This window comes from Phyllostomus hastatus, unplaced genomic scaffold, assembly GCF_019186645.2.
Source record: "Phyllostomus hastatus isolate PE091 unplaced genomic scaffold, TTU_PhHast_1.1 phas_scaffold_182, whole genome shotgun sequence".
In the NCBI taxonomy this organism is placed as follows: domain Eukaryota; kingdom Metazoa; phylum Chordata; class Mammalia; order Chiroptera; family Phyllostomidae; genus Phyllostomus; species Phyllostomus hastatus.
In genome coordinates this window covers 5582049-5607684 of record NW_025334013.1, presented here as the reverse complement: position 1 = coordinate 5607684, position 25636 = coordinate 5582049, and the positions used below count along the sequence as shown (strand labels likewise).

The following is a 25636-nucleotide window of genomic DNA, read 5'->3' as shown; positions in this document are numbered from 1 at the left end:
CATACAAACAACTATAAACCTACTTTTGTCCTGCCCTGTATATAATTCTATTTCCCACTGGTAGAATCGTCTACACAGAACACTGTCAAATGGCCCACAGACAGGTGAGATCAGCACGGTTTCCCTCAACTATTCACCATTAACTTGTGTCTGAAGAATCTATAATTCTTCTGCTTTTTCACAAAGCTATAGCCATATATTATAGCTACATCTATTGTTCAACTCAAAGAAATATTGTTAAGAGTTTTAAGACTATCTTGGTAAGCTCAAGTGCTATTTAAAATCAAAAAAGAAAAATAATCTTGGCACCTTAACAGGTATATTTCATGTCATCATCTGGTAAAAATCACTGCTTATACCTCTACTATCATTAAGGTTTCAACCTAATTACACTATCTAATTCAGTTCTCCAGGGATTCCTCAATTGTAAAGAACAAAATAAACAGACCATATTTAAATTTGGTAGAGAAAATACCATGTCGGGAAGCATTTAATGGGCCGTTCAAAAGAGCAAAGTTCAACGTAGTAATGCCCAAACATTCATTTACTCTGATCACAGCAGGAAGGGAAGGAGGAAGGATGGGCAAGGGAGGCGGGACTGAGAGAAAACAACGTGCACTTACTGGTCGAGTTGCCTTGCATCTGAATGATGCACTTGGACTCTTTGCTGGTCTCTCGAGAGTTGAAGGGCCGCACACGGACAGCCACCTTCACTGAGGCTCCCGACATTCTGATGGATGGTCTTGTTATATATATATGCAGTCCAGAAAGAAAGAATCAGTCTTCTTTTAAATTTATGTTCAAGTTTCCTTTAAAAAAAAATCCATAGAAAGTAGTCAGAATTAAAGAAAGCTTGTGCTAACTTGAGCATTAGAGCTCTTATATCTTAGTACTATTTCTTTCATTTCTAAAAATCTCATTTTTTCCTCCCTGTAAATCTATAAAATAGAAAATTCTGACCGAAATTTGTTTTCTTACTCCATTACCTCTTTACCATACATAAAAAGTCCCTAAACGTAGTAATAAAAAATATAACTCCCAAGTAACAGGTATCTTATTTTGCCCTCTGTTTTTCCAAATCAATATTCAGTAACAGATGAAAAATACAAAGCTTTTGTTAGAGCTCCTTACACAAGTAAATTCACATCTGCAAAAACAACTTACTTTATAGAAGTGCACTGAACTTTCTATATTTTAACTACATGTTGAAACATTCAGTTATATAATATATTCTTAAACAGTAAAGGACAAAGAGTTCTAGTTAGCTCCTTTAACTTCTAAGTATTCAGAGATTCCTTTAACCCTTTAACCTGGATGATCCCTTTCATCTGTATCTCATTTGACCCTAGCAACCATCCTGTACAAAAAATCAGAGAAGATTCCAAACCCAGGTTCTATCCTCTGAAGCGCAGGATCAAATCACTACATTTTACTACTGAATGAAGCCACGGGAAAAAATGTGAACATTTTTCAGAGGATGTTTCCCTCCCAACAGAACAAAACGAACGCTATTCTATGAAAAGAACCCACATAAGTAATTTCCACAAGAAAAAGCAGATCTCAATCTGTACTCTATTATTACACAAACATCTTCAAACCAAAAAAAAGAAAAAGAAAAATACTTTTAAGTTCCATTATCGGAAAGCCCCAATAGAACTTAAACCTGTTCTGGCTGGTGTGACTCAGTGGGTTGAGCATTGGCCTGTGAACCAAAAGGCCAGTTCAATTCCTGATCAGGGCACATAAGCCTGGGTTGCAGGCCAGGTCCCCAGTTGGTGGCACGCAAAGAGGCAACCAATCGATATTTCTCCCACACATCAATGTTTCTCTCCCTCTCTTTCTCCCTCCTTTACCGTCAATCTAAGAAAAAAAAAAATATTTCCTAAAAATAAAAAAGAACTTGGACCAATTATTTCCCACATAATTAAGCAGAGATTAGGAATGCTAACTTCCAGTTGCACAACTGCAAATGTCTTCCACAAGATAAAGCATAAATAAAAAACCAAAAGCTACTCTCTTTATTTCCTCAACAGCATTACCACTATTTGAAATTCTTGTGTTTTGAAACATGTCTACTGTCCGTCTCCCTCACACCACCACCAGACCAGAATGGTCAGAGATCTTATTTGCCAGCATGTAGAACAATACCTGATGAAAGAACGGAGTAAATAAATGTTTACTGAAAGAATGAATTAATAAATTATATTTCCCAATAGTAAAAACTGTTCAAGTCCTTTGCCTGGTTTAGTGATTTTCTTTGTTTTTGTTTCAAATGATGACAATATTTATTGATATTGATTTCTTTATATGTGCAATATTTTTCTAGACCCTTTCCCACTTTATTTCCAGTAAACGGATGGTGCTTTCTAAAAATATACCCACCATTTACTGTGATCACATTTATCAAATGAAAGCTTAGCGTTTTTAACCCTCCCAGTCAATACACAGGACCAGCAGTCCTAGGTGAGCCCAGCACTTTGCCAGGAGAACATGCATGAAGCATGCAGAGAAGAGAGAACCCCTAGAGTTCACTGATACACAGCCATCATCTCAACACTCCACATGCCCCATTACTTTCGTCCCCAAACTAGCAATTTCTGCCAATCTCCTATTTTTCTCTGACCCTATACCACAAATCTTGAAGAGTTATCTTTGTTTCCTTCTCCTTGAATCCTTTTATTAGTGTTAACATTATTAATGAAATGCCATAGGAAAACTTTAAAAACAAATTCTCATTTCGTATCTCTTCCTTCCTCTCATTCCCCCTGCCATTATCCCAATCTATGTCCTTACTACCTCAACTGATTTTTAAGCTTTTAGCTTTAATTCGGGTTGATAAAACAATCACATGATGGCCTTTTGAAAGGTTTGTGGTGATAGAAGGAGACCAGAGTTTGGATGATGAACATACAATAAAACATATAAATGTTGTATTATAAAGTTGTACACCTAAAATTTATATGATGTTATTAACCACTGTCACCCCAATAAATTTAATTTTTTAAAGAAGAAAAGCAAATGAGGCTATACTCCCCAGCCTGGTACTGGACAGTTTTGAGATAGGCTCCAGGTATGGGTTCTTGATTTGTTTAATTTCCCAAAGATTCTGTTGTAAATCTGCAGCTGAGAACCGTGCCTTATGCAACTGCTTAACCCTGTTGCAATACTAACCTTTCCAAAGCATACCTTTCAATTTCACTTCCAAACTGAAGAACTTTCTCTCATTCCCCAGTACTTACGAAATCAAGACCAAAGGCAAGGTACTCTTGACTTCGTTCTAGTCAAGCTCCTTTCCTCTCCCATGTTCTTTCACACCTCCTGACAATTACTCCAACTTTCTTTTTCAAATGAAAAGTCAAATGAATTTTCATTTTCTCTTCTCTTTGATAGCCCAGCTCCAGTCTTACCTCTTCCAAAATGACTACCCAAACATCCCAGGAATCACTGGCATTTCCTGGAGCATTTATAGCCCCAAACACAGTTTGAGAACATTGCTATCATTTTACATGACTGCATTCTATCTTGCGTTGTTCATGGCAAAAGGACACAATGCCCACTTAAAGGGGCTCCTACTGGCCAAAGATAGGATAATGAAAATATAAAAACACACACATACATACATGCATACATACATACAGCAAATAGATTGAAAGACATCAAATACATAAATTCATGAGTTCATGATGATAGTTTTTAAAAAACTCATTATCCTGAAGATCAGCAAATAATACAAAAGAACTGAGCACATACCCAATTTGTATATCCTGTATAAACTACATTCCTGACTAGCTAAAGAGTCAATGTGGGCAAGTTCTTCTTTACAGAAAAATTTCAGCCAATCATAAACACAGAAGACATGACAGAATTAGAGTATCACCATTTTCCAACTCCAGTGATTAAAAGGCTCTCTGCAACAATCACCATTAGTCGCTAAAACAGTCTTAGATGAAAGGTTCGTAGATGTGGGATTATTACAGTGTATGGATTAGGCTGACAACATCTGAATCAAATTTAACATTACTAAAAGTGGTACACCTAGGTAGCTTGTGCCTCCTGATGTGCCACAACAGGAAACACAGCGCCATCGTTCAAGTATTCTTATCCCACACCCTTAAAAAAATGCTGAACAGGCTCAAGCTTCAGATTAACTCCCAGTTCACAGGACATACATGGAGCCAAGAAACAATTTAAAGGACACTTGAGAGATGCAATTGGTCAGCCAAACCCAGAATATGGAAAACTGTGCAGGTCAAGTCACCCAGTTTCTTCACATAAATAGCATGATTGGGGTAGGGGGGTAATAATAAAAGAGACTCATGTTAGTTACCAAACAAATGCAATAATTTTTTTAACCAAGAAAGTCTGTAAAAAGACATTCTTTAGATATTCAGAGAAGTCTGAACATAGACTGGGTATCAGATGATATTAAGGAATTTGTTAGGGGAAGACAGAAGAAACAAGTATGCCAAAATGTCAACAATTACTGAATATTATAGATATTTCAATTGAAAAATCAAAACTTTCTTTTGTGTTCGATCCATGGCCTACCAAAATGTTGAATGCTGCCGACTGCCATGCAAGCAAACAACAGAGCTAGGTTTTGGTTGTACAGCATGATGCATTTGCAACTGGGAAGCAACACACTAACACCTTTAATATCTCATGTCCCCATACATATACTTTTCAATGTACTGTTTGGCTCCTCTGCCTCACTATCCCGCCAGCATTTCGTTCAACCTGACACAGCCGAAGTCAAGGCGTCTCCCCACCTCCCCCAAACAGCAGCGGCTCTTCCTCCTCTTCTATTTCTTTCCATGTTCTCACCCCTCTCCCATTCCCACACAGGTCAAACAGCTTGCTTCCTCTATCCATCCAGATTCCATGGCTTCTACTTATAAAATGTCTTATTTCTACCATCACTATCCCTTTTAGGACCTCGATACTTCTCACCCAAGACTGTTAATCTTCTTACCCAACCATACTACACAATACTATCATTTTCACCAGTTTCATCCACACTACACAATATCGCTAGACTCATCTTCCTGAAGTACAGGTCTGTTCTTATAATTATCCATTTAAATCCTCAAAGCTTCTCTACTGTCTACCAAGCAGTGACAAAACTCCCTGCAGCAGCAGTCAATGTGTGCTGCAACATAAACCACCCATTTTTATTAGCCCACAAAACACTGCCTTCCAACCACATTCCTCAACACCCACCCACCAGAGGGCTTCCTGAAAGCTCTCATGTTTTTCTGTCCCTATGCCTTTGTTCCGACATTCCTTCTACCCATTGTGAGCTCCCTCCTCTCCTGTTCTTGTCAAAATTCAATTATTTTTCTGGGACCTTCTCAGATGCTACATCTCTAAAGCCTTCATAGATTCTCCCTGCTCTTCCAACCAAATGCAAATGCTTCTCCTTTTAATGTTTTTTAATTCACAGATCCTACCAGAAGCAGAGTAAGTTACTTTTCTGATCTCTACTGTGGATACGAAGTTCCTTAAGGACAAAACCAGAATCTTAGTCATATTTCTACTCTCCTACATCACAGGGTCTTAAATATAACAGTTAAATTAAGATTATTTTAGTTGAATTTCTAGTTATTGTGAGTCAACAGAGTGATGACAGAATAAGAAAGTTGTTCTGCTCTGCCCAGTATGGTTCAGTTGGTTGGGCATCATCCCGCAAAGCGAAAGGGGTCACCGGTTCAATTCCCAGTTGGGGCACATGCCTGGGTTGTAGATTCGGTCATAGTCAGGGCGCATACAACAGGCAACAGATCAATGTCTCTCTCTCACACTGATGTTTCTCCCCCACTTTTCCTCCCTCCCTTCCCATCTCTCTAAATATAAACAAATAAAATCTTTTATAAAAAGTTCTTCCAAAATAGGAAAAAGAATAAAATTAATTTCAAATTTCTTCCTAATTAAAAAAGGTAGTAAGTCATTCTTTTTTGGATGTGATATGTACACTTTAAAATTACTTTCCCAAAACAATCTAAACGTAAATAGAGTTTTTCTGACTGACTGTCCTGCAGTAAAACTGCAACCATCTCCACAGTGAGTTAAAATTGTATGCAATAATAGGAAACTACAGTTAAGTGGACAATAGAAAGTGTTACTTTGTTACATCCCTACCATTAGAAACAGTATCTCTAAAGGATTACAACTCTAAACAAAACTCCCTGATCCTTTTTTTTAAATGACCAATTATATAAATCTGAAATTAACTTTAATTTCCCCTAAGAGACCTGACCAGCCTGGCTCAGTTGGTTGGTCTTCTTCCCACAAAGCAAAAGGTCACTAGTTTGATCCTGGGTCAGAGCATAGGCCTGGCTTACAGGTTCCATTGGTTATCAATGTTTCTCTCCCTCTCTTTCTCCCTCCCTTCATCCCTCTCTAAAAATAAATAAATAGAATCTTAAAAAAAAAAAAAAAAACTCTAGTGAGAAACAATAATTTACAGAATATTTAAAAGAAGTTATAGCCCTGGCTGGTGTGGCTCAGTGGATTAAGTGCTGGCTGGCAAACCAAAGGGTTGCTGGTTCGATTCCCAGTCAGGGCACATGCCTGGGTTGCAGGCCAGGTCCCCAGTTGGGGGCACACGGGAGGCAACCACACATTGTTGTTTCCCTCCCTCTCTTTCTCCATCCCTTTCCCTCTGTCTAAAAATAATGAATAAAATCTAAAAAAAAAAAAAGTTATAGAAAAATAGCATAAAAATACATTTTCCAGGTTTTGAAAAGCCAAAAGAAGAAAGGCAGGTAGGAAAGTCAACCATACATACTATGAATCCCTTAGCCTCAGTTCTACACTGTTGCTCTGACCAGTTTTCCTTCCTTCCGACATACAGTTAGAAGCCTTAGGAAAGCGAAATGGAGCAAGATCCCAAAAGCATTCACTAACAATAAAGGGATAAACTTTAATAAAAATAAAAACATTTAGGTCTAATTCATTTTCACTGTTCTAAATGTTTGCCCAGTTGCTGTTGTTTTGTTTATCTCATGCAATTGTCACTTGTCTTCAGAGGTGCCCTGGATTATTAGGAGCCTAAGGGGAAGACATTCTCAAATCGATGTTTCAGCAAAGAAAACAGACAAGAACAAAATAATACCAGCTCTGGTTAACTTGTTTTTGTCATACCCCTCTTCTATAGAAAACAGCCAGGATTACATGCCTAAAAGAGGTCATTTCATGGCCCACATACTTTCTATTGGATTCCACAGCCTCAGAAAATAAACTAAAAATTCAAGGGCCTCCGCAATTCAACCTTCCTCCCCAGTCTCCATTTTCACTGTCCAACTTCAGCCTTCTCCTCCACTCACCCTCCTACTACACCAAACATGCAATTCCTGGAGCCCAATCTTCCCCCTTAACCTATTATATAAGTCCGTATCTTTCGAGAACAAGGTCAAATGTCACCATGAAGCAGGAAACATGAATTCATACATTCCTTAATGCCCCCGTTTCTGAGCCAAAAGTCATCCCTTCTTTCTCTTTGCTCCCTAAAAACAGTGTTGATACCCCATTTTTCCTCTTTATTTCATTCTACCCTACGAAGCCAGTAGTTCACTTAATTCTCATACACTGATACTTAGTACTTTCGTCACAAGTGAAAATAAAATTTAACCAAGAAACAGTCTTTTAAAAATCAATATTCACACAATTTGCTACACAGCAGCACATTTACGGTATCTACAAGCAGCCTATTCAAAAGATAATCTTTCCCACTGAATTATACTTTAAAGAATAAGCTATAACTTAAAGAATGGTTACCTGAAAGCAAACATCTGCAGCCAGTAAGTCCATTTTGAGATGCTATGAAAATCTCCTTGTTAGTGCAAGTCCTGCATCTCTCCATCTACTATTTTCCACGAGGACCAAGCAGGTTTTAGGACCCTGTGTCACTGACCATGGCTATACTGATAAAATGGTCCCTTTCAAAATGGAAGGATTTTTTTTTGCATATGAATTACCTGTCTATTCTTGGTTTCTGACTCTATAGATAAAAATCAGCTATGAGCCAAGCTGTGAAAGCTCAAAATGGATCGCATGTCAGAAAAGCTTCTTCCTGCATTCCAACTCAATGCCAAGAATCAGACTGCACAGGGAGAGTCTCCTGAAAGATCAGATTTTCAACCTCATGTGGGGTTAAAGTAGTTGTCAGGCTCGCCAACTGTCTTCTTTAATTACTATGTAAAATAACCTGATACAACTTTTGGATTTATTAGACACATGTCCTACGACTACAATTAAGAAATCAAAGATCCTCCTTTTCGCTGATGACATGGTTTTATTCGCATTAAACCAAGAAGAGCATCAAGAAAACAACAGCTCCTATGGCTTAAAATAAACTATTCTAAATGAGAATGATTGTTTTCATTTTTTCTTTTCTCTCAAAGTTTGGATAGTTAATTTGTTCTAATATCTAAAGCTACATCCTATAATTTTATTTTGGCAGTTCTGCTGGGAACCCTGCTTCTCAAATGCCAACACAGATGTTTCTCTAGGCCCTGGCTGGGTAGCTCGATTGGTCAGGGTGTCATCCCAATATGCCAAGGTTGCAGTTCTAGCTCCGGTCAGGGCACATACAAGCAACCAATGAATGCAAAATAAGTGGAGCAACAAATGGATGTTTCTTCCTCTCTCTCCCTCTTCCTCTCTCTCTAAACTCAACACAAAAAAAGTTCACTTACTGTCAAAGTGGATGACAACATCTACTCCAGGTTAAAGTGAACTAAAATCTGGTATGAGTCAAGATTCCTTCTGAAATATGCCCCTGACTACACCCAACTATCTGGGGAAGAATGCAGATCAGACTTTTCTATGTGTCAACAATGTGTCAGTCTTGCCACATGATAAACCAGTACCCCAAGTTTAATAGCTATGTTTTTGTTTATCTAACAACATAGAACAGAAGTACTCTAGGCTCTCACCAGGATTAAATAATGAGTTTTCTGCTGGGATACTCAGATTTATCTTTATATAAAGTTACATACCTGAACATTAGTCATATCCTTCACAGAAAAGATTTTATATTTTAATGTTGTATCCTCATTTTGGAAAGTAGGTGAATTGCTCTTTCAAAAATAGTCTTGGAAGAACATTTCTTCCTTTTACTTAAAGGCCTCTTGGCAATATTTAGTATATACATCCTTATATCAAGATGATTATAACATTTTTCTTTTAAAATGTCTTAAGAATTTATTACCAAAAAAAAAAAAAAGTGTCTCTTGACAAACCATTAGGCTTTCTTTTGCTGGAATAAAAATTATATAATGTATCTTTCCTTTTTATCTTGAATACAAAAAGTTTCACAACTAAATTATAATAACCACATTATATAAATTGTGGCAATTTGTATATATTTACTTTTTCCTGTTATACAGATTTTTATTTCTTATTCATATTTTGACAGCCTCGCTGTATATATGGTATTTGCAGTAAGCTGTTCAAATCCTTTTTATAAGCAGTAAGTGGTGTAAGTTCTAAAGAAAACATTCCTATAATAACCTATTCTGCTCTTTAACATCGGAAATATGGTACGTACTCAAAACTCTGGTTCCTAAAAACAAAGCAAGTCTTTAATACAAATAAAGTTATACAAAAATTTGTGTTGAATGAATTGGACAGCCACGTGAGTGGCCAAGTGAGGGGCCCCAAGAGCCTGAAACTAGCCCCACCCAAAACACCAGCAGAGGAAAGTTCAACCGAACACTGCAAAGGTGTGAGGGCGCCCCGTTTTCAGCAACAAGGGCAGTGTCAGTGAAGTGGACCAGTCTGTGGCGGTTTGGGGAGTAATTTGGAGGCAAGGAAGCAGAAATGCAGCTATCCTTGCTGCTTCTAGAACCTGGCTGTGAGAGGCAGGAGAGAGACAATTAGAAGTGCACAGAAATGAGGAGGGATTTTTCTCTCCCTACGTCCCCCAAGTTCCTGTACTTTATTCAACTATTTATTAAGTACCTACTACCCAGTTCTAGAAGTCTGAGATAAACCAATGAACAAAACAGATAAACATCTTTGCCATTGGGGGAGAGAGGACATTGAAATAGTAAGTCCTACAGAATGGTAATAAGCATTATGTGGGAGACGAACTGTAGCAAAGCCAGGGAGAGCTGGAGTGTGGTGGGGAGGAGCGCCGTGCGGGTGCACAACAAATGAGGTGAAGGCAGGCCTGCTGAGGTGGTGAGACTTGGAGGAAGTGAAGGAGTTAGCCAAGCAGATTCCAGGGGAAGAGTGTTCCAAGCAGAAGAAAGAGTCAGAGCAAAGGCCCTAAGGTGGAAATGTACATGCTGTATTCAAGGAACCGTGGGGAAACAGTGTGTGAGAAGGGGAAAGAGGAGTGACCAACACAGTAAGTCCCTAAAATTAGAAGACAGTAATATTCAGGCAACAGGCCAAGGGATTAGCTGAAGTCAGCGAGGGCAACCTTTCCTCTAACACTAGAGGAAAGAGGGTAAGAAAGAAGACAGAGAAGTTTGCAAGTAAATGGAGAGGAAACAGAGTTCATGCCTTTTTTTCCCCTATAGGCGACAGGTAAGATTTTATGCCAAGCATGGGGCAGAGGGGAGGCTTGAGCACAAAGTGGTCGAGATTTTAGAAACGCCACTGTGGAGAAAGGGGAGAAAACTGAGCAGAACTGCTTCAACAGATACCCAAGACAGACTCAGGGCAGACCTAAGCCTGTACACTGATCATGCACTAAGCCCAGTACTGTGTGACGTTTCTCCAGGACACAGACTAAAAATGGAGGATACGGATGATAGAAATGATGGAAGGCTGGCATCGGCATAGTGGGTCTTGCAGAATAATAAAGAATAATTAAAAACTGCAAATGCTAGAAGAAAATAACTGAAGTAGTACACCCCAGAAGTCACAGTAGAGAAAGGAAAGACAAAGAAGTTAAAATCCAGAAAAGGCTGATCGTCCAGGAGACTTGAGTTGGAAGCACACACAGAAAGAGACTACAGAAGCGAGAGCTATAAATTATGGGAGTTTAAGATCTGAAGACAAATTCAAGATCTTCGGTAGATCTGAGGGTGATGACCTGTTAAAAGATGTGGCCAAAATACTGAGTTACTGGAACAGAATGAAACCAACGTTTGCTTGGGCAGAAGTCAAGGCACTTTTAAGGTTAAGGGTAGTTACAAAGTAAGCTCAGCACAATGGTTGGTTACTTACTACTTTCAGTGACCTGAGGAAGACCACCTCTGTTTCAGTTTCTTCATCTGTAAAATGGGGATAATAGTATCTATCTCATATGGTTGTTGTAAAGACAAAATTAGTGAATACGTGTAAGGTGCTTAGAAAACACTCTGGCACATAGAAAGAGCCTGACATGAGTAACCTATTCTATCATTAATGTTGTTATTGTTTATACAGTCACTCAAACCTGACAGGATGATGTCAGAAATTCAGATGGACAGGAGAACTAAGTCAAGTATCAAAGTCATCAAGCAGAGCAATAGTACAGGATGGTGTACGAGGGGGGACCCAACAAAACCGGAATTATCTTTTAGAGGGTGGGCCCCATGTACAATAGTTCAGGCTTCCCCCACCAGGTGAGTGTTCTGGGAACCCATCTGGACCAGCGAACCAGTTGGTGGTGTTGTGCGAGGCCGCATTCAGCTTCGGCAAATTGTTTTTGAGACCTCTTCCAACACGCCTGCCCATTTCATGATGGGTGATTTACAAGCACACCTGCACACGCTGCGCTGAGTGTTCAGCAGTTTTTGACCCAAACACAGCATGACCTGCGTGCCCCACCCTCCCTGTTCACTGGATCCCACCACGAGCAATTATTTTTTGCTTCCCCGGACGAAAAAAGTCCTCAAAGGGAAATGTTTTGCCTGTGTGGAGGGAGGGAAACAAAAAACCTGCAGAAGCGCTAACAGGCATCAAAATCTCCAAGTTCAAACACTGTTTTGAGCAGCGGGAAAAATGCCTCCATAGCCCTGGCTGGTATAGCTCAGTGGATTGAGCGTGGCCCTGCAAACCAAAGGGTCGCTGGTCTGATTCCCAGCCAGGGCACGTGCCTGGGTTGCAAGCCAGGTCCCCAAGGAGGGGCACGTAAGAGGCAACCACACACTGATGTTTCTCTCCTTTCTCCCTCCCTTCCCCTCTCTGTAAAAATAAACAAAACCTTTTATAAAAAGTCTCAATAGGTATATTGCCTCAAAAGGAGAGTACTTTGAAGATGACTGAAGTTTGAACATGTAACAATAAAATATACAATTTTTAATAAATAAATTCTGGGTTTTGGGGGGTCCCCCTTTGTAGATTAATGATATGCTTTGGTAAAGATAATGGGATATCATTAGAAATATTTTAAAACCTATTATTTACAATCTTATGACTTAAAATATATACACAAACCACCACAAAACAATCAGAGAAGTACCAACTGAGTATTAGACAATGAGTATTATAAGGGGAAAGGCTCCAACTGAACATCATGGAACACCACCATGGCCCGGGCAGCAGCGCACTAAATTGCACTAAAACAGAAAAAAGGTGGAATCACCTTATCTTACTATATCTTTACGAACGGTAAACTGTAAGGTCCTTGAAGGTAAAGAATTAAATCTCCATGTGCACTCTCAATTCATTAGTAATGAATGTCATAAAAGTGAGCATAAATGAATCACTGGACCATTAACCCAAAAGTCAGAGAGAGGTCCAAGGCACCTTCTGTAGTTTTTTTTCCTATCACACTTACATCGGTTGCATTTCTCTTCCATGCTAATGAGCTGCATACAAATAAGTTCTAAACGTATTTACATTTATTCACATTCTTTTGTGGACTCCAGAAACTCACCAGCGTATGTTCCAATTAGGCCATCTTTCAAAGAGAACTACATGAAGTAGACATGCTATACCTTTCACTTCAGAGTCTTCTGAAATTATATCCTATCAGCTTACAAGACCAAAGGGATACGCTTGGGCCTGGAGGAGACCTGCGGTGATGAGCAGCCTGGAGAGGGGTTTACCCCTTTGCAATGCAGGCAGGGGCCCATTGTTGTCCTTTACTTTGCACCCAGGTCAAGCCGACAGCAGGGAAATGGGCTAGAAAGCTTTGGCTGCGGAGACACTCTGTTAGCATTCTTGGGAGTTTATTCCCTACACAAATTCAAAGTGGGAAAGAGAGAGAGAAAGGAAAACTGCATTCACATCTGATCTGAAAAGGAAAAACAGTTTGTTCTAAGCCTTAGAAGCTGTACTTAATTGGATAAATTTTGGAAAAACATTCATGAGGGCAGAGCCGCACAGATTCATAAAACCTTGCCTCCAAATCAGATCCGCAATCAGGTCTGATTTTAGCAAATGCTGCAAATATATTTAACCACAATTCTTCAGACTTTTTTTTAACTAATAAAGTAACTGTAAAAATTTAATACTTAAAAGTATTTCTTAATTGGGGCGTGGAATTTTAAAACAGACATTCTGTGCTTTTCTTATATTAATAAAAAATTAATTTCTGTTGAAGCCCTTGATTCATCCATGTTTTAAAAAGGAAGCTTAATAATAAAATATAGTGTTACGATTTTTCTTAGAAAACATCCTCTGAAATTTAAAACATTTTTCAACTTCAGAAGTTATAGGAATTTCTGCACTAAGAAACGGACTCTGAATGAAAGCACGGGACACAAAGAAGGCACGCCACGCTCCGGGTCCCGGCCACATCTAGGGCGCAGGAAGAAACCGACTCACGGGCTCACCCCGAACGCGGTCGGTGATCATTTCCAGATCTGCCTCGCAATGCCCAGCACGTGTGCGAGCCTCATGTGCCACCCTAAACGGGACATCAACAACCGTCCCATAACCCAACAGCCAGGCCAAGTTCGTTAGAAAGCATCAGCTCACTTCTTAAAGAACCTGAGCTAAGACTTTACTATGACTAAGCTACGCTGCTAGAATGCCAGCCTCTAAACAAGACACCCACCACGTCACTCAAGAGCTGCTCAGACCCAAGCCCCGTACCTTCGCCAGGCTCAGGCAGGCCCATCTGTGTGACACAAAGCAAAATGTTCCATGTCCACAGAACAGCTGCCGAGGGCAGGGAGCGAGGGATCTGTTGACACTCTAATTTCAGCCACCTCGAAATTCCACAAAGATGACAACCTGCGCCCTCAGAAGTGCTGCTGCCGCCCCCCCCCCCACCGTCAGGACACCCCGGCTGACCAATCGCCGGAGGCTGAGCCGCCCCGAGAACCGACCCCTCCAGGGCCACCGACTGAGGCCCCATCCCGGGCCACGGGCCCCACTCAGCAGCCCTCGGACCTGTATGCACACGGGCGGCATCACGAGCGCCCGCTCCCTCCGCGGCCCTGGCCGTCGGCGACGAATCCACACTCGGCATTTCACCCCAGCAAGAAGGGCATCTTGAAGACACTTTCCCTTGGAAGCTCAGGAAGCACTCCCCGAGGAGGAAAAGTGGTGTTGGAGTTGCATTCCGGTCGGAGGGCCTGGTGTTGCCTGAACAATGACTGGCTTGCCCGAGCAGCCTCCCAACCCCCCCCCCGCCCCCCACAGCTCGGCTTCTGGCGTGGCGAGTCACCCTGAAGGCTGCCAGGGCTGTCACCAGGTGCCTTCCAGCAACAGGACTCGGCTCCTGAAGGATTTGTCAGATCATCCTCCCAATATGGCTGCCAGAGCAATCCCGGGCCGCGAGCGCCGAGACCACGGCCGCCGGCTCGGGGCTGGCCGGCCTCCAGCGAGCCCCCTCCCTCCGTCCGTCGCCGCCGCGAGTCCCCTCCCCAGTCCTTGCGCCGCCGGCTTTCCCCAGCCACCCCATGCCCTCTCCAGCCTCCGTCTGGCAAAAGGGCGCCGCCGCATCCCCGGCCGAAGCCCCGGCGCCGACCACAATAGGGGAGCGGGACGAGGGACACCAGGAAGGGGGGGGCTTCGAAAGGGAGCGGCGCCGTCCGCACGGAGCTGCATTGCGCGCGGAGCCGCGGGAACCGACCGAGAGCGGCGGGCCTGCCGGCCGCGGGGCACAGCCCGGGCCTGGCAGCTGCAGGGGAGCGGAGGGCTGGTGCGGGGCGCTGCGGGGACCCAGCAGGCCGCTGGACCCCAGCCCGGGGCTCGCCGCTAGTCTGGGGAGGGTCCCCCACTCCCCGAGGGCGAGGCTCCCCCACCCCACCCCACCGGGGGCCCCGGGGGGGCAGCACCCTCAGGGTGGGTCGCTCCCGCCCCGCCCAGCGCCTCCCGCGCTCCGACACCGCCCGGACCCCGGCCCGGCCGCCCCTCCCCCCCGAGACCGACCCTCCACAACCCGGCGGCGGCAGCGCGAACGGCCGCCCGCCTTACCTCAGCCGCGCTGGGGACTGACGGGCGGTCAGGCGGGCCGGCCGGCCGGGTCAGCAGGCGCCGCGGCGTGCGGGGGCGCGGGGGGCCGAGCACCGACGCTCCTCAGCGCGAGCAGCGGCCGCCGCGAGCCGCAGGGCACCTCTTCGCAGCCCCATCACGCAGCGGCCCGCTCCCGCATCGCGGGCCCGGCAGCGCAGGGGACCGGGGCGCAACGAAGGGCCGGCGATGGCGCCTGCGGGGGGTGAGGAGGGGCTCGCACTCGCGCCGGTGCCTCCCAAGACCGCCGCCGTCTGACTGCCCGGAGTCGGTCTTCGCAAAGCTCCGCCCGCAGCCGGCGGCGCGGGACACCGCCCCAAGCCCAGCAGCCGTGCGTCACCTCGGCCCGCCCCGGCGTCCGCGACTGACGTGGCGGCGACCAATCGGAGCGCAGGGCTCGAGGTGGCCGACCAATCGCAGGGAGAGCTGGAGGGGGTTGCTGCGGCCGGGAGCTGTGGAGTCGCTGGGCGCCCCCTAGTGGCCTAGACGTCGGCTGGCGTGTGGGAGTGCTGGGGTGCGGGGTGGGCGAAGCCGGCGCCCAGCGTCTCCTCCCCGGTGACCCCCCGAAGGGCGTTAGGCGGCAGCAGCCGCGCCCGGCCAACCGGATGATCCGCCTTGTAAGCGGACAAAGCTCGGCTAAGTGGGGCGGGGCAGGGCTGGCGGGGGCCAGATGCCTGCGGAGGAGCCGAGGTAAACGTGGGAGGCGGTCGAGTGCGGAATGTTTGGCAGTTTGGGAAACATTTCTCACGTTGAAGCCGCCGAGCGCGGCGCAGTCGGAGCTGAAACACGCACAGGGATGAATGTATTCTCCCGCGGGAAGCTCCCCGGCCTATTCTTCCCGAGCCCGATCACAACACCTCCCACACGCCACCTTGGGAAAAAAAAAAAAAAAGGCGTAATCAGTCATGGAAAAGCGTGACTTAGTGGGCATTCAACTTGTCTCCTTGGGAGACAGACGAAGGGCCCGAGAGTCTAGGAAGAAAAAAGCTTTGTGTGGCTCCCGAGCTAATGAGCCGAGCTCCCCTCCAGGAGATGCCCTTGAAGGAGGGCTGCTGGAATTCAGAAACCCCGAGAACACGTGAGATCCGGGAGCGATGTTTTAAAAATCGGATTGACATTCAGCTCAAAAGAAAAAGCCCGCAGCTGTTGTTCATGAGCCGTCCAATTTCATTGCCGTTGAAAATACTCAACGGTAATATGTGCAATGGTCATGCCAAGCACCAGTACTTTACAAGGTTGCGAAATGCTTTCGTACGTGCTGGGAGAAACTGAAAATAAAATAGACTCCCCCTCCCCCCGGAATTCAGTGCAGTGTTGGGTGTGAAAAGCCTTACTTGTAAGCCTTGACCAGCGATGTTCAACTGCTGTGATGCAAGATTTTTTTAAAACATGCAGTACCTGTTTAGTCAGGGGTACTGACTCCTTTTGCCTTACATTGTCAAATTTTAAAATGACAGCAACCAACACAAGAATAGCGTGTGAATTAATCAAAATTATACATTTTTTGTCAGATCAGTAAAAAATATATTTTTGGCGTCTCGCAAAATTTTAGTAACTAGTATTTTTTCTGCCATGAGGTGGAAAAGGTTGAAAATGGCTGGAATAAACACTGACACATCCAAAATAATTTTCTACACTCACGATTTTGGAAAACCTCCACCCCGACGTCAAGCCCTCGCACTCGGCATCCAATCAACATTCACGGAACTTGTCTCGCTGAATTTAGAATTTAAACTCCACCTATCTCCAGTTGACACAGTTCACACGGCAGAATACAAACAATAACACTGTATAGCATTAAAATAGGAGTAATGATGCAATGAGAGGCTGTGTGTGTGGGAAGCCTGTGTGAATAAAGGGGGTTCGTAGAAAGGAAAACAATATTAAAAAACAGAGTGATGGGAATGTGCTACCATCGAGCACAACACTCTGCTCTTAGCGCCCTGAAGGCCAGGACGAAAATGAGAGTACCATGGGCTAGTAAACAGAAGCTGGTCAATTCATCAGTGGACACCAACCACTCCTGGCCTGAGCTCTAAGTACTATGATAAGCACCATGGAGAGTTACACAAACCTGGATGGTAGTTAACATTGTCTGAGTTCTCAGTGGAGTTCAAACTAAAGAGAATCTAAAATAGTGAAGGTAATCAGCCCCCAAGCACACAGGGAAGGGTCCGTATAAGCAGATAAGGCTGTTCTAGGTTTCAAGGCCAAAAGAGCCTGTTCTGCATAAGTCCTGTGCCCCTGTGACAGACGAAGTCCCCCTCAGAGCCACTGAGTTTCTCAGATTACAGACTTTGTACAAAGGCACCACTTAAAAGTCGTGAAGTGCTAGAAGATTGAATTTAGCCATGGTCTGGTAGAGTTATCTGTGGAATACAAGGGAAAAAATGACATGAAAAGATCTATTAATGTAATGCACACAGCCACATTACCAGGACTAATGAGGTTCCCAGATACAAGATCAATATAGGAATAGCCAATTAGAAAAAGTGATTTAAAAGGATTCCATTAAAAATAGCAATAAAACTATTAAATATTTAAGGATAAATTGACAAAAGATGGGCAAGGCCAATATGGAAAATTATATATATACAACTGTATTGAATAAACACATTAAAGAAGACCTAAATCGATGGAGAGCTGTTCTTTATTTTCAGATAGGAAGAAAATATTATAAAGCTGTCAATTCTTTTCAAGTGGATCTGTAAACTTAATATTTAAAATTAATATTTCAATAGGATTTTCCGTGGAATTTGACAAGGTGATGGTAAAATTGAAATGATAAGTCTATTCCCTATCCATTAAAAAAAAATTCACTTGCTAGAACAAAGCCAAGAATACCCACAGCTATTTTGAAAAATGAGGTGTGGGACGTGCCCATAAGTTAGCATGATTCTGTGTAACATCATGCTAATCAGGACTCTGTTGCATTGGCACGACAATATACGAATCAGAAATGGAACAGAACAGAGTCCAGAAACAAACCCCATGCATCCGGAAATGGAGCATATGACAGCACTGGCATAACAAATCAGTGGGGAGGTGATAAGCTCTGAATGATAATAAATGATGCTGAAATAATTACTTAACTGGTAAAAAATGTGATCCTTATATCACATCACACAAATAAGTATCAGGTAAACTGAACACCTCGATCAGAAAAGCAAAACTTTAAATACTTTAGTAAAAAATATAAAATATTTTTCCGACATTGAGATAAAGACAAACAAGAGAGCCCTGGCTGGTTTTGCTCAGTGCACTGAGCACCAGCCTGCAAACCAAAATGTCACCAGTTCGATTCCCAGTTAGGACACATGCCTGGGTTGCAGGCCAGGTCCCCGGTAGCGGGTGCATGAGAGGCAACCACACATTAATGTTCCTCTCTCTTTCTCCCTCCTTTCCCTTCTGTCGAAAAATAAATAAATAAAATTTAAAAAATAAAATACATTTATTAAAAAAGAAAAACAAGAGAAAGAAACACTAACCACAAAAGACTGATGAATTTGTCTATATTTTTTAAGAAGTCACTTCTACACCACAAAAGATGTTATAAAACAAAACAAACAACAAACCACAGATTGGACAAATATATTTGCAACACATGTAACCAGAAAATTATTCAGAATATATAAAGAAATCTGATCAATTTACAATGATACAAGTCAATACAAAAAATACGCAAAAGGATATAGGTAGGTAGTTCACAGAGGAAGGTATGAAAAGACACTTAACTCACTGGAAATCAGATACTATGCCACATCCACTAAATTGTCAGAAATGAAAAGTGTAACAATACCAAGTGACGGAAGGGAGTGAAATGGCATGACCACTTTGGAAAATGTGTAAGAAAGTGGGTGAATGGAAGATGAGCACAGCCCTCTAACCCAGCAATTGATCTTCCGGTGCCTACCCTTAGGAAACACTTGCATAGGTGAGTGAGGAAACAGGTACAAGAATGGTCTTTGCAACATTGTAATCAGGAACAACCGAAATGCCCATCAACAAGAGAATGGGTGGATACATTGTGATATAGTCGTATCCGGGAGTACTGTGCAGCTGTTAAAATGCGTGATCCAGAGCTACATTTAACAACCGTCTACAGTAGTCAGGGTCCAGTTAGAAAATAGAAGGCATGGCAGTTATTACAAACACAGGAGATTTAATGGAGGAATTGGTTATCCAGGTGTTGCAAAAAGGAAGAAGATGACAACTCAGAACCCAGAAACTGCAGGAAGGTGCTATATACCCCTAGCACTGGGAGAAAAAATGAGGAGGGGGTGTTTGTTACTGAAGCTCAGAGACTCAAGGAGGGGCCAGGACTGGAGCTGAGGGTATGGAAGAGAGGTTTTGCTGTGTCAGGAAAAAAAAAAAAAACACCAGAAGAAGGGAAAGAGCAAAAATGAAAGAAAAACTGAAGTCTTCGCTCCTCATCTCCATACCTCCTACTGGCAGAATCTAAAGGAAATCGACTGGCAAAGGAGCCTGAGAAATACAGACTATGGAGGGGTGGGTCCTGGCCGGGAAGCAACAGGTAAATAGCTAGCACAATGATGAGCTCTCAAAAACGTAAAGCTGAGCAAAAAAAAAAAAAAAAAGAAATGAGTTGCAGAATAATATATGCAGTATAGTAATGCCACTTCACATGTAAAGAATGAAAACATGCAGATGAATGAATGCTACATTGTTTAGGACAACATTCATGTATAATCAAAGACAAAAACCTGCATGGGAACGACAGCCATCAAGTTCAGGACAGAGGTTACCCCAGGAGGGAGAGAATAAAGGAACCAGGAAGCATCAGCTCTGTCTGTCATATTTTATCTCTTGGGGGAAACTGACACAAGGGTGGAAAGGTTGATAGAGTTGGGTGGTGGGTACCATTAGGGTAGTCTCTGTATTTTACTGCCTATTAAAAAATATCTCAGCATTGCCCTGGCCCAGTGGCTCAGGTGGTTGGAGCATCGTCCTGTGCCCCAAAAGGCTGCGGTTTGATTCTGGGTCAGGGCACATACCTAGGTCGTGGGTTCCACCAGCTGGGTCACTGATAGGAGGCAACCGATCAATGTTTCTCTCTCTCTCCCTCTCTCTCTCAAATCAATAAATATATCCTCAGGTGCAGATTTAAATATATATCTATATCATCATTGTAAACCAATATTTGTCCCAAGGCATTCTGGCTGATACAAAAAGCCTCTGCAGGCTGGGTCAGCAGCAGATCACAGGGGCTGGGTGGAGCTGGAGGGACTGAGTGGGCGGGGACCGTCAGCCACACCCTCCCCCTGACCTGGTTTTGAGATAAGCTGGTCTTACAGCCCTCACAGTGGAAGGCGGAGTCTGGGCCAAACAATTGGCCCTTCTGACTCAGGGTCCATCCACGTTCATTCAAAACTGCCGCATGTCACCACTAGCACCGACCAAAGAATGTAGGAAGAGCCCATTTTTATTTCTGGGAGAATTCAGACTGCCGTTCTCTGCAGCACTATCCATACCTAGAGACAATTTTATTTTTTAGTTATTTTAACCAAGGTCAGGTAACAACACATGTGCTTAAGTCCTGGATCGAGTTGCACATTTAAAAACAGGAACTGCTTACATTTTTGGACCTGGAGTCTACCACGTTGAAGCTAGAAAATATCTATTTAAAAAAAAATACAAAGTCCTTATAAATATTAGTGAAAGTCTAATTGGTATAAGTATGTGCATACAAGTTGTATTAAACATTGTATTAAAGAACAATCACAGGGAGCTCAGGATAAATCAATAACTGCTTTGGTTTTTCAGTGAATACTTAAACAGGATGCAATGTGGCCTAACTCATTAATATTAATGTAGGGTGACTGCACTTACGCTGAGGTTCTTTGGAATCAGAGAATCGAAGCTGGAAGACGCTTGAGAGCCGGTTAGTCCACCCCATCCGGAAACCGATGAGCACAGCAAATCTCTCGTTTGCTGAGAACTGGTCTCTATCTGGTGACTTCAACTACTCAGAGCACAGAAGGAAGGAAAAGAAAATCAGCCAAAACAGACGTTACACAACTCATGCATCTTACTCACTGGAAAGTTCCTCAAACCTGCATTCGATGTCGCTTGACTTATTATTTCACCACTGATTCTAGCAAAGTTCATCGCCTGAATGATTAGCAAATGAGATTGGTAGGAACACGTTGGAAATGGGGGAATTGTAATGCTAGAAGAAGCAAGGCCTTGCTCCAACAAAAATTAAAATTTTAAAAAAGCATATGTACAATCCCAAGAAACAACATTTGGATCCAAGTGACTTTTGGCTATTTTTAAAAACTAAGTTGATACAGAAAATGAATTCTGTTACTGACTGGAGTAGTCAAAATCATGCCACAGGATAGAAACACAAATTTTAGAAGAGTAATTCCAAAAACACGCTGAGGAAAAGGGCAAAGGAGACACCTTTGAAAACAAGCTTCTAGTCTTCTAGAAAGCCTTGAAAAGAAAAGGAAGTCTCTGTCTGGTCCACGTTTTCTCAAGTCCCCAAAAGCAAGTAGCAAAGTTGATTGGTGTCATTTTTCTTTTCCTCCCATGCTCAATTCTATTTAAACGAAGATCAGTTTATCGGGTAATACGGATGTCACACTGCACGTTAGGACAGCTGCTGAGGTCGCCCTAGGCCTGAGGACCACGCAGTAGAGGCCACAGGATCCGCGCAGACGCAGTGAACTGGGAACCAAACGCGGGCCCTGGTGGGCGGGGCCCTGCAAGCCAAAAGGTCCTGCTCGGTCGGGGCACTGGAGCGGGCTGTCGGTTTGGTCCCCTGCTGGGGTGCCCGCGAGAGGCAACCGATCAGTGGATCAGTGTCTCTTTCTCACATCGATGTTTCTCTCCCCATCTCTCTCCTTCCCTTCCCCTCTCTCTAGAACCAATGAGCATAGTATCCTCAGGTTAGGACTAAAAAGAAGCCCTGGCTGGCGTAGCTCAGTGGATTGGGCACGGGCTGCGAACCAAAGCATCGCAGGTTCGATTCCTAGTTAGGGCACATGCCTGGGTTGCAGGCCACGGCCACCAGCAACCGCACATTGATGTTTCTTTCTCTCTCTTTCTCCCTCCCTTCCCTCTCTAAAAATAAATAAATAAAATCTTAAAAAAAAAAAAGAACCAAACACTGATGTTTTCAGAAAGACGAAAAGAATGGGACATTTTGTGTGCTCTCTCAGATCACCACGATCAGTGCAAGGTTTCGTTTTGATCAGCGGCCGCCGGTGGCTGCAATCAGTGCGCCCGGCTGTTCCGGGGTCAGGCTGGTTGGGGATCTGTGGTTTCGGCCAGATAAGGACACTCCGCGTAGGTTGTCCTCTTCTGAATTGCAGTTTATGCAACATTTTTCTATAACAGGCATTTTTGCTAATTAGGAACACCCGTGCATCAATTAACTTTGGTCTTAAAGCCATGATTAAAGAAACCAAATTGTTGTTTCTGGGAATTGCTGTGACAGATGGCTCTGGAACACATGGGCAGGAGACGCAGCCTAAAACAGGCTCCTTCCAGCCGCCAGGGGGGATCCCTGGGACACAAGCATGGGGACATTCTAGACAACACAGAGAGCTGGGAGCACAATGTCACCGCCGAACGGTGCTCGGTAGAGTGATGCCATCTCAGGCGACCCCTTCATCCCCTGCATCCCCCACCCCCATCCGCGGAGGCTGTCCTGGAGTCAGAGCTCACCCCCGAGGAGTTCCAGCTCTGACAGTGTCTCGGGCCGCCTGCACTGTGTTACTCTAGCTCCGGGCACCGCCTCTCGAGAGGAATATATAATTCATGCCGAGAGAAAGCACCTGCAGAGAAGAGGGGACGGAGAAGGGTTGAGAGCACTTGGCCTTTACAAGCAAACGGTTTGCATCCTAGTTCTGCCGCTTGCTATGTGTCCTTGAGCTCATGACCCTCGGTTTCCTCATCTCTAAAATGAACATAACATCTCACTTATTCTTCGCAGTGTGAGAATCGAAGAAGGATGTGGGCGTGAAGTGAAATGCCTGATGCACCATCGTATGAGTAATCATTAAGCCATGGTCATGTTCAAGTCAGAAAACAAGCTCATGGATTCTTTATCTACACTCTCTCTCCCTGTCCCTGCAAGTGACCCCTTCCGCAGATTACAGAGTCCCGGCCTGTGAAATGTTAGGTTGAAGTAAACCTGCGGTTGGCGGTTGACTCAACCAGAGGCATTCTCCCCACCGCAAGCATCTCCACTAGCGAGGTATCACTTTAAACGACCGCTCTCCCACACACTGTACATCGAAATGAGGTCACGCCTGCATCACAGCCAAGAATGTGTTTGCTTCCACGGGAAGATGCAATTTGTAAAAAAAGAAAAGATAGTCTATTTTGTTTATAGCTAAAGAGGTTATTTGGCAGCCCTTTCAGGCTCCTAGTCCACGCTTGGCCATCAGAGGAGTAGAAATTGCTTGTCTTTTAAAACGGGTTGTTTTCTCTTTCCCCCCTTTCCAACGAGACTGTCCTCAATTTTCTCAAAAGGAAAGGGAGGAAGAGCTGGGAACTTGATTTTTATTCCCCTCGCTTACTACCTTCCTGACTTTGAGTTCCCAGACACATCGACTAATTTGAAAGCTGGGATTTGGGGTTTGAATTGAATCCTAATCTGCAAATGAGCTCATCCTTGTGTCTATAGGAGTGGGACCTTCAGCTCAGACTCTCTGAACTCATCAGACCTTCCAGTCTACATCTGAGCCTCTCACGGCCTGGCGTGCCCCCCAAACCACCAACCTCATTCACCTTATCTGTGCTCACGTCCCCTTTTTAAAGGATTTATTTATTTATTTTCAGAGAGAGGGGAAGGGAAGCAGAAAGAGAGGGAGAGAAAGAAACATTAATGTGTGGTTGCCTCTGGGGACCTGACCTGGCCCGTAACCCAGGCATGTGCCCTGACTGGGAATCGAACTGGCGACCCTTAAGTTCGCAGGCCCGAAGTCAATCCATTGAGCCACACCAGCCAGGGCTGTGCTCACCTTTTTTTTAAGGCTGTGTAAATGGATCTGCACAAAATTTTGAGGTAAGCGCTCTTCATAACGGAATGGTCCGCAATGCTCTAAATAAAGTGTTGCTCTCGTCCCGATTTTTGGCCACAAAGCAGTGAGCAAGGAGAGGGCCGAGGATGACGCCTCTTGGTTGCCGTGGCTTTTCTCGTCACCCTGAAGACGTCGAGTGGAAACGAAGACCCCGTGCGCATCATCGCGGAGGCCTCGGGAGGCTGTGGTTTGAAAGGACAATGAAGCACAGCCTTCTGAGGCAAGGAAGAAGCTCGGCATTTCGATCTATAGTATTTATGTAAACAGCTGACTGTGTTTGCAGCCAAAACCCAAGCCTATTGATTTATGTGTTTTTCTGTATAAGAGTTCAAAGTTTTGCTTTTCTTAAAGCCAACACATCAGCAATTTCCTTCCACCCACGTCATGTTGACAGGTAACATGCTCTTTTTACAAATGATCTAAAGGTGCAGAAATAATCCAGGTGCAAACCTGGTGACACCCAAACTTCTCTCTCTCTCTCCCCTCCCCCGTCCCCGTCCCCCCCCCCCACAATATTACATGAAAAGAGTTTCTAGGTATCATAGGGTGGAGATTTTAGAGATACAATGTTTTTTTTTTTTAGCACCATCCAGTCTGTCTGTTTATTTTCTACCTTCCCATCGGTGACAATTTATCCAACATGCTTAGCTTTCAACAAAAACAGTATAAATCATTTAAACCACCACAAAAAGTGGTACAAAGGACAGAGTCTGTCTTCCAGAAACAACACCACCACTGTCCCTCTATCCAACCCTGGATCTCATGGGGTTTGGAAACGACTGAAGTCATTTCCCACAATTCTTCGTTCTCTGAGACAAAAGTTCTCCAAAGAGCGCCTTACAGACTTTGGGACAGAAGGTGCTTGGTGCCTGGGAGGGAGCGAGTGGCCGCTCAGAGCAGACAGGGCGTGTTGTCGGCGGCAGGGAGGCCAGAGATGAGCTCTTGAGTTAGTTGTGTGCCTCTCCGTCCCCATGGCAACTGCTCCCCGGCCCTGCAACACGCTGGGCGCTGGGCGGGAGCAGTGTCCTGAGGAGCAGCGGGCCTCGCGCCGAGTGTTCCCTTCCCTCCCTCCATTCCCTAAGGAGCAGGGCATCACAACCAGGGTACAAGGCGTCAGGCAAAGAGCAGCACTGGGGAAGACGAACAGGTTTCTTGGAGGGCTGGGTGACCTGTGAGAGGCAAATGGGGACCTAGGAGACCTGTCATTGAATGCCAGCAGCTCTGCACTCTGAGAC

The 25636-nt window shown here is 44.0% G+C and overlaps 1 protein-coding gene across 8 annotated transcripts in view; it reads right to left on the bottom strand.

The window, feature by feature from the left end:
- The window catches only part of KIF1B (kinesin family member 1B), a 133330-nt gene extending 117673 nt beyond the window's left edge, over window positions 1–15657 (bottom strand). For 4 of the 8 annotated variants that reach the window (XM_045859766.1, XM_045859764.1, XM_045859762.1 and 1 more), the window contains exons 1-2: window positions 15310–15653; window positions 624–809 (exon numbers count right to left, since the gene is read on the bottom strand). In XM_045859766.1, coding sequence (XP_045715722.1) covers window positions 624–729 — 106 coding nt within the window. In that variant the 5' untranslated portion in view covers window positions 730–809; window positions 15310–15653. Of the gene's footprint in view, window positions 1–623; window positions 810–15309 lie in introns of all 8 variants that reach the window. The other 4 variants (XM_045859761.1, XM_045859763.1, XM_045859768.1 and 1 more) reach the window with 3 other exon arrangements.
- Window positions 15658–25636: the final 9979 nt, after the last annotated feature.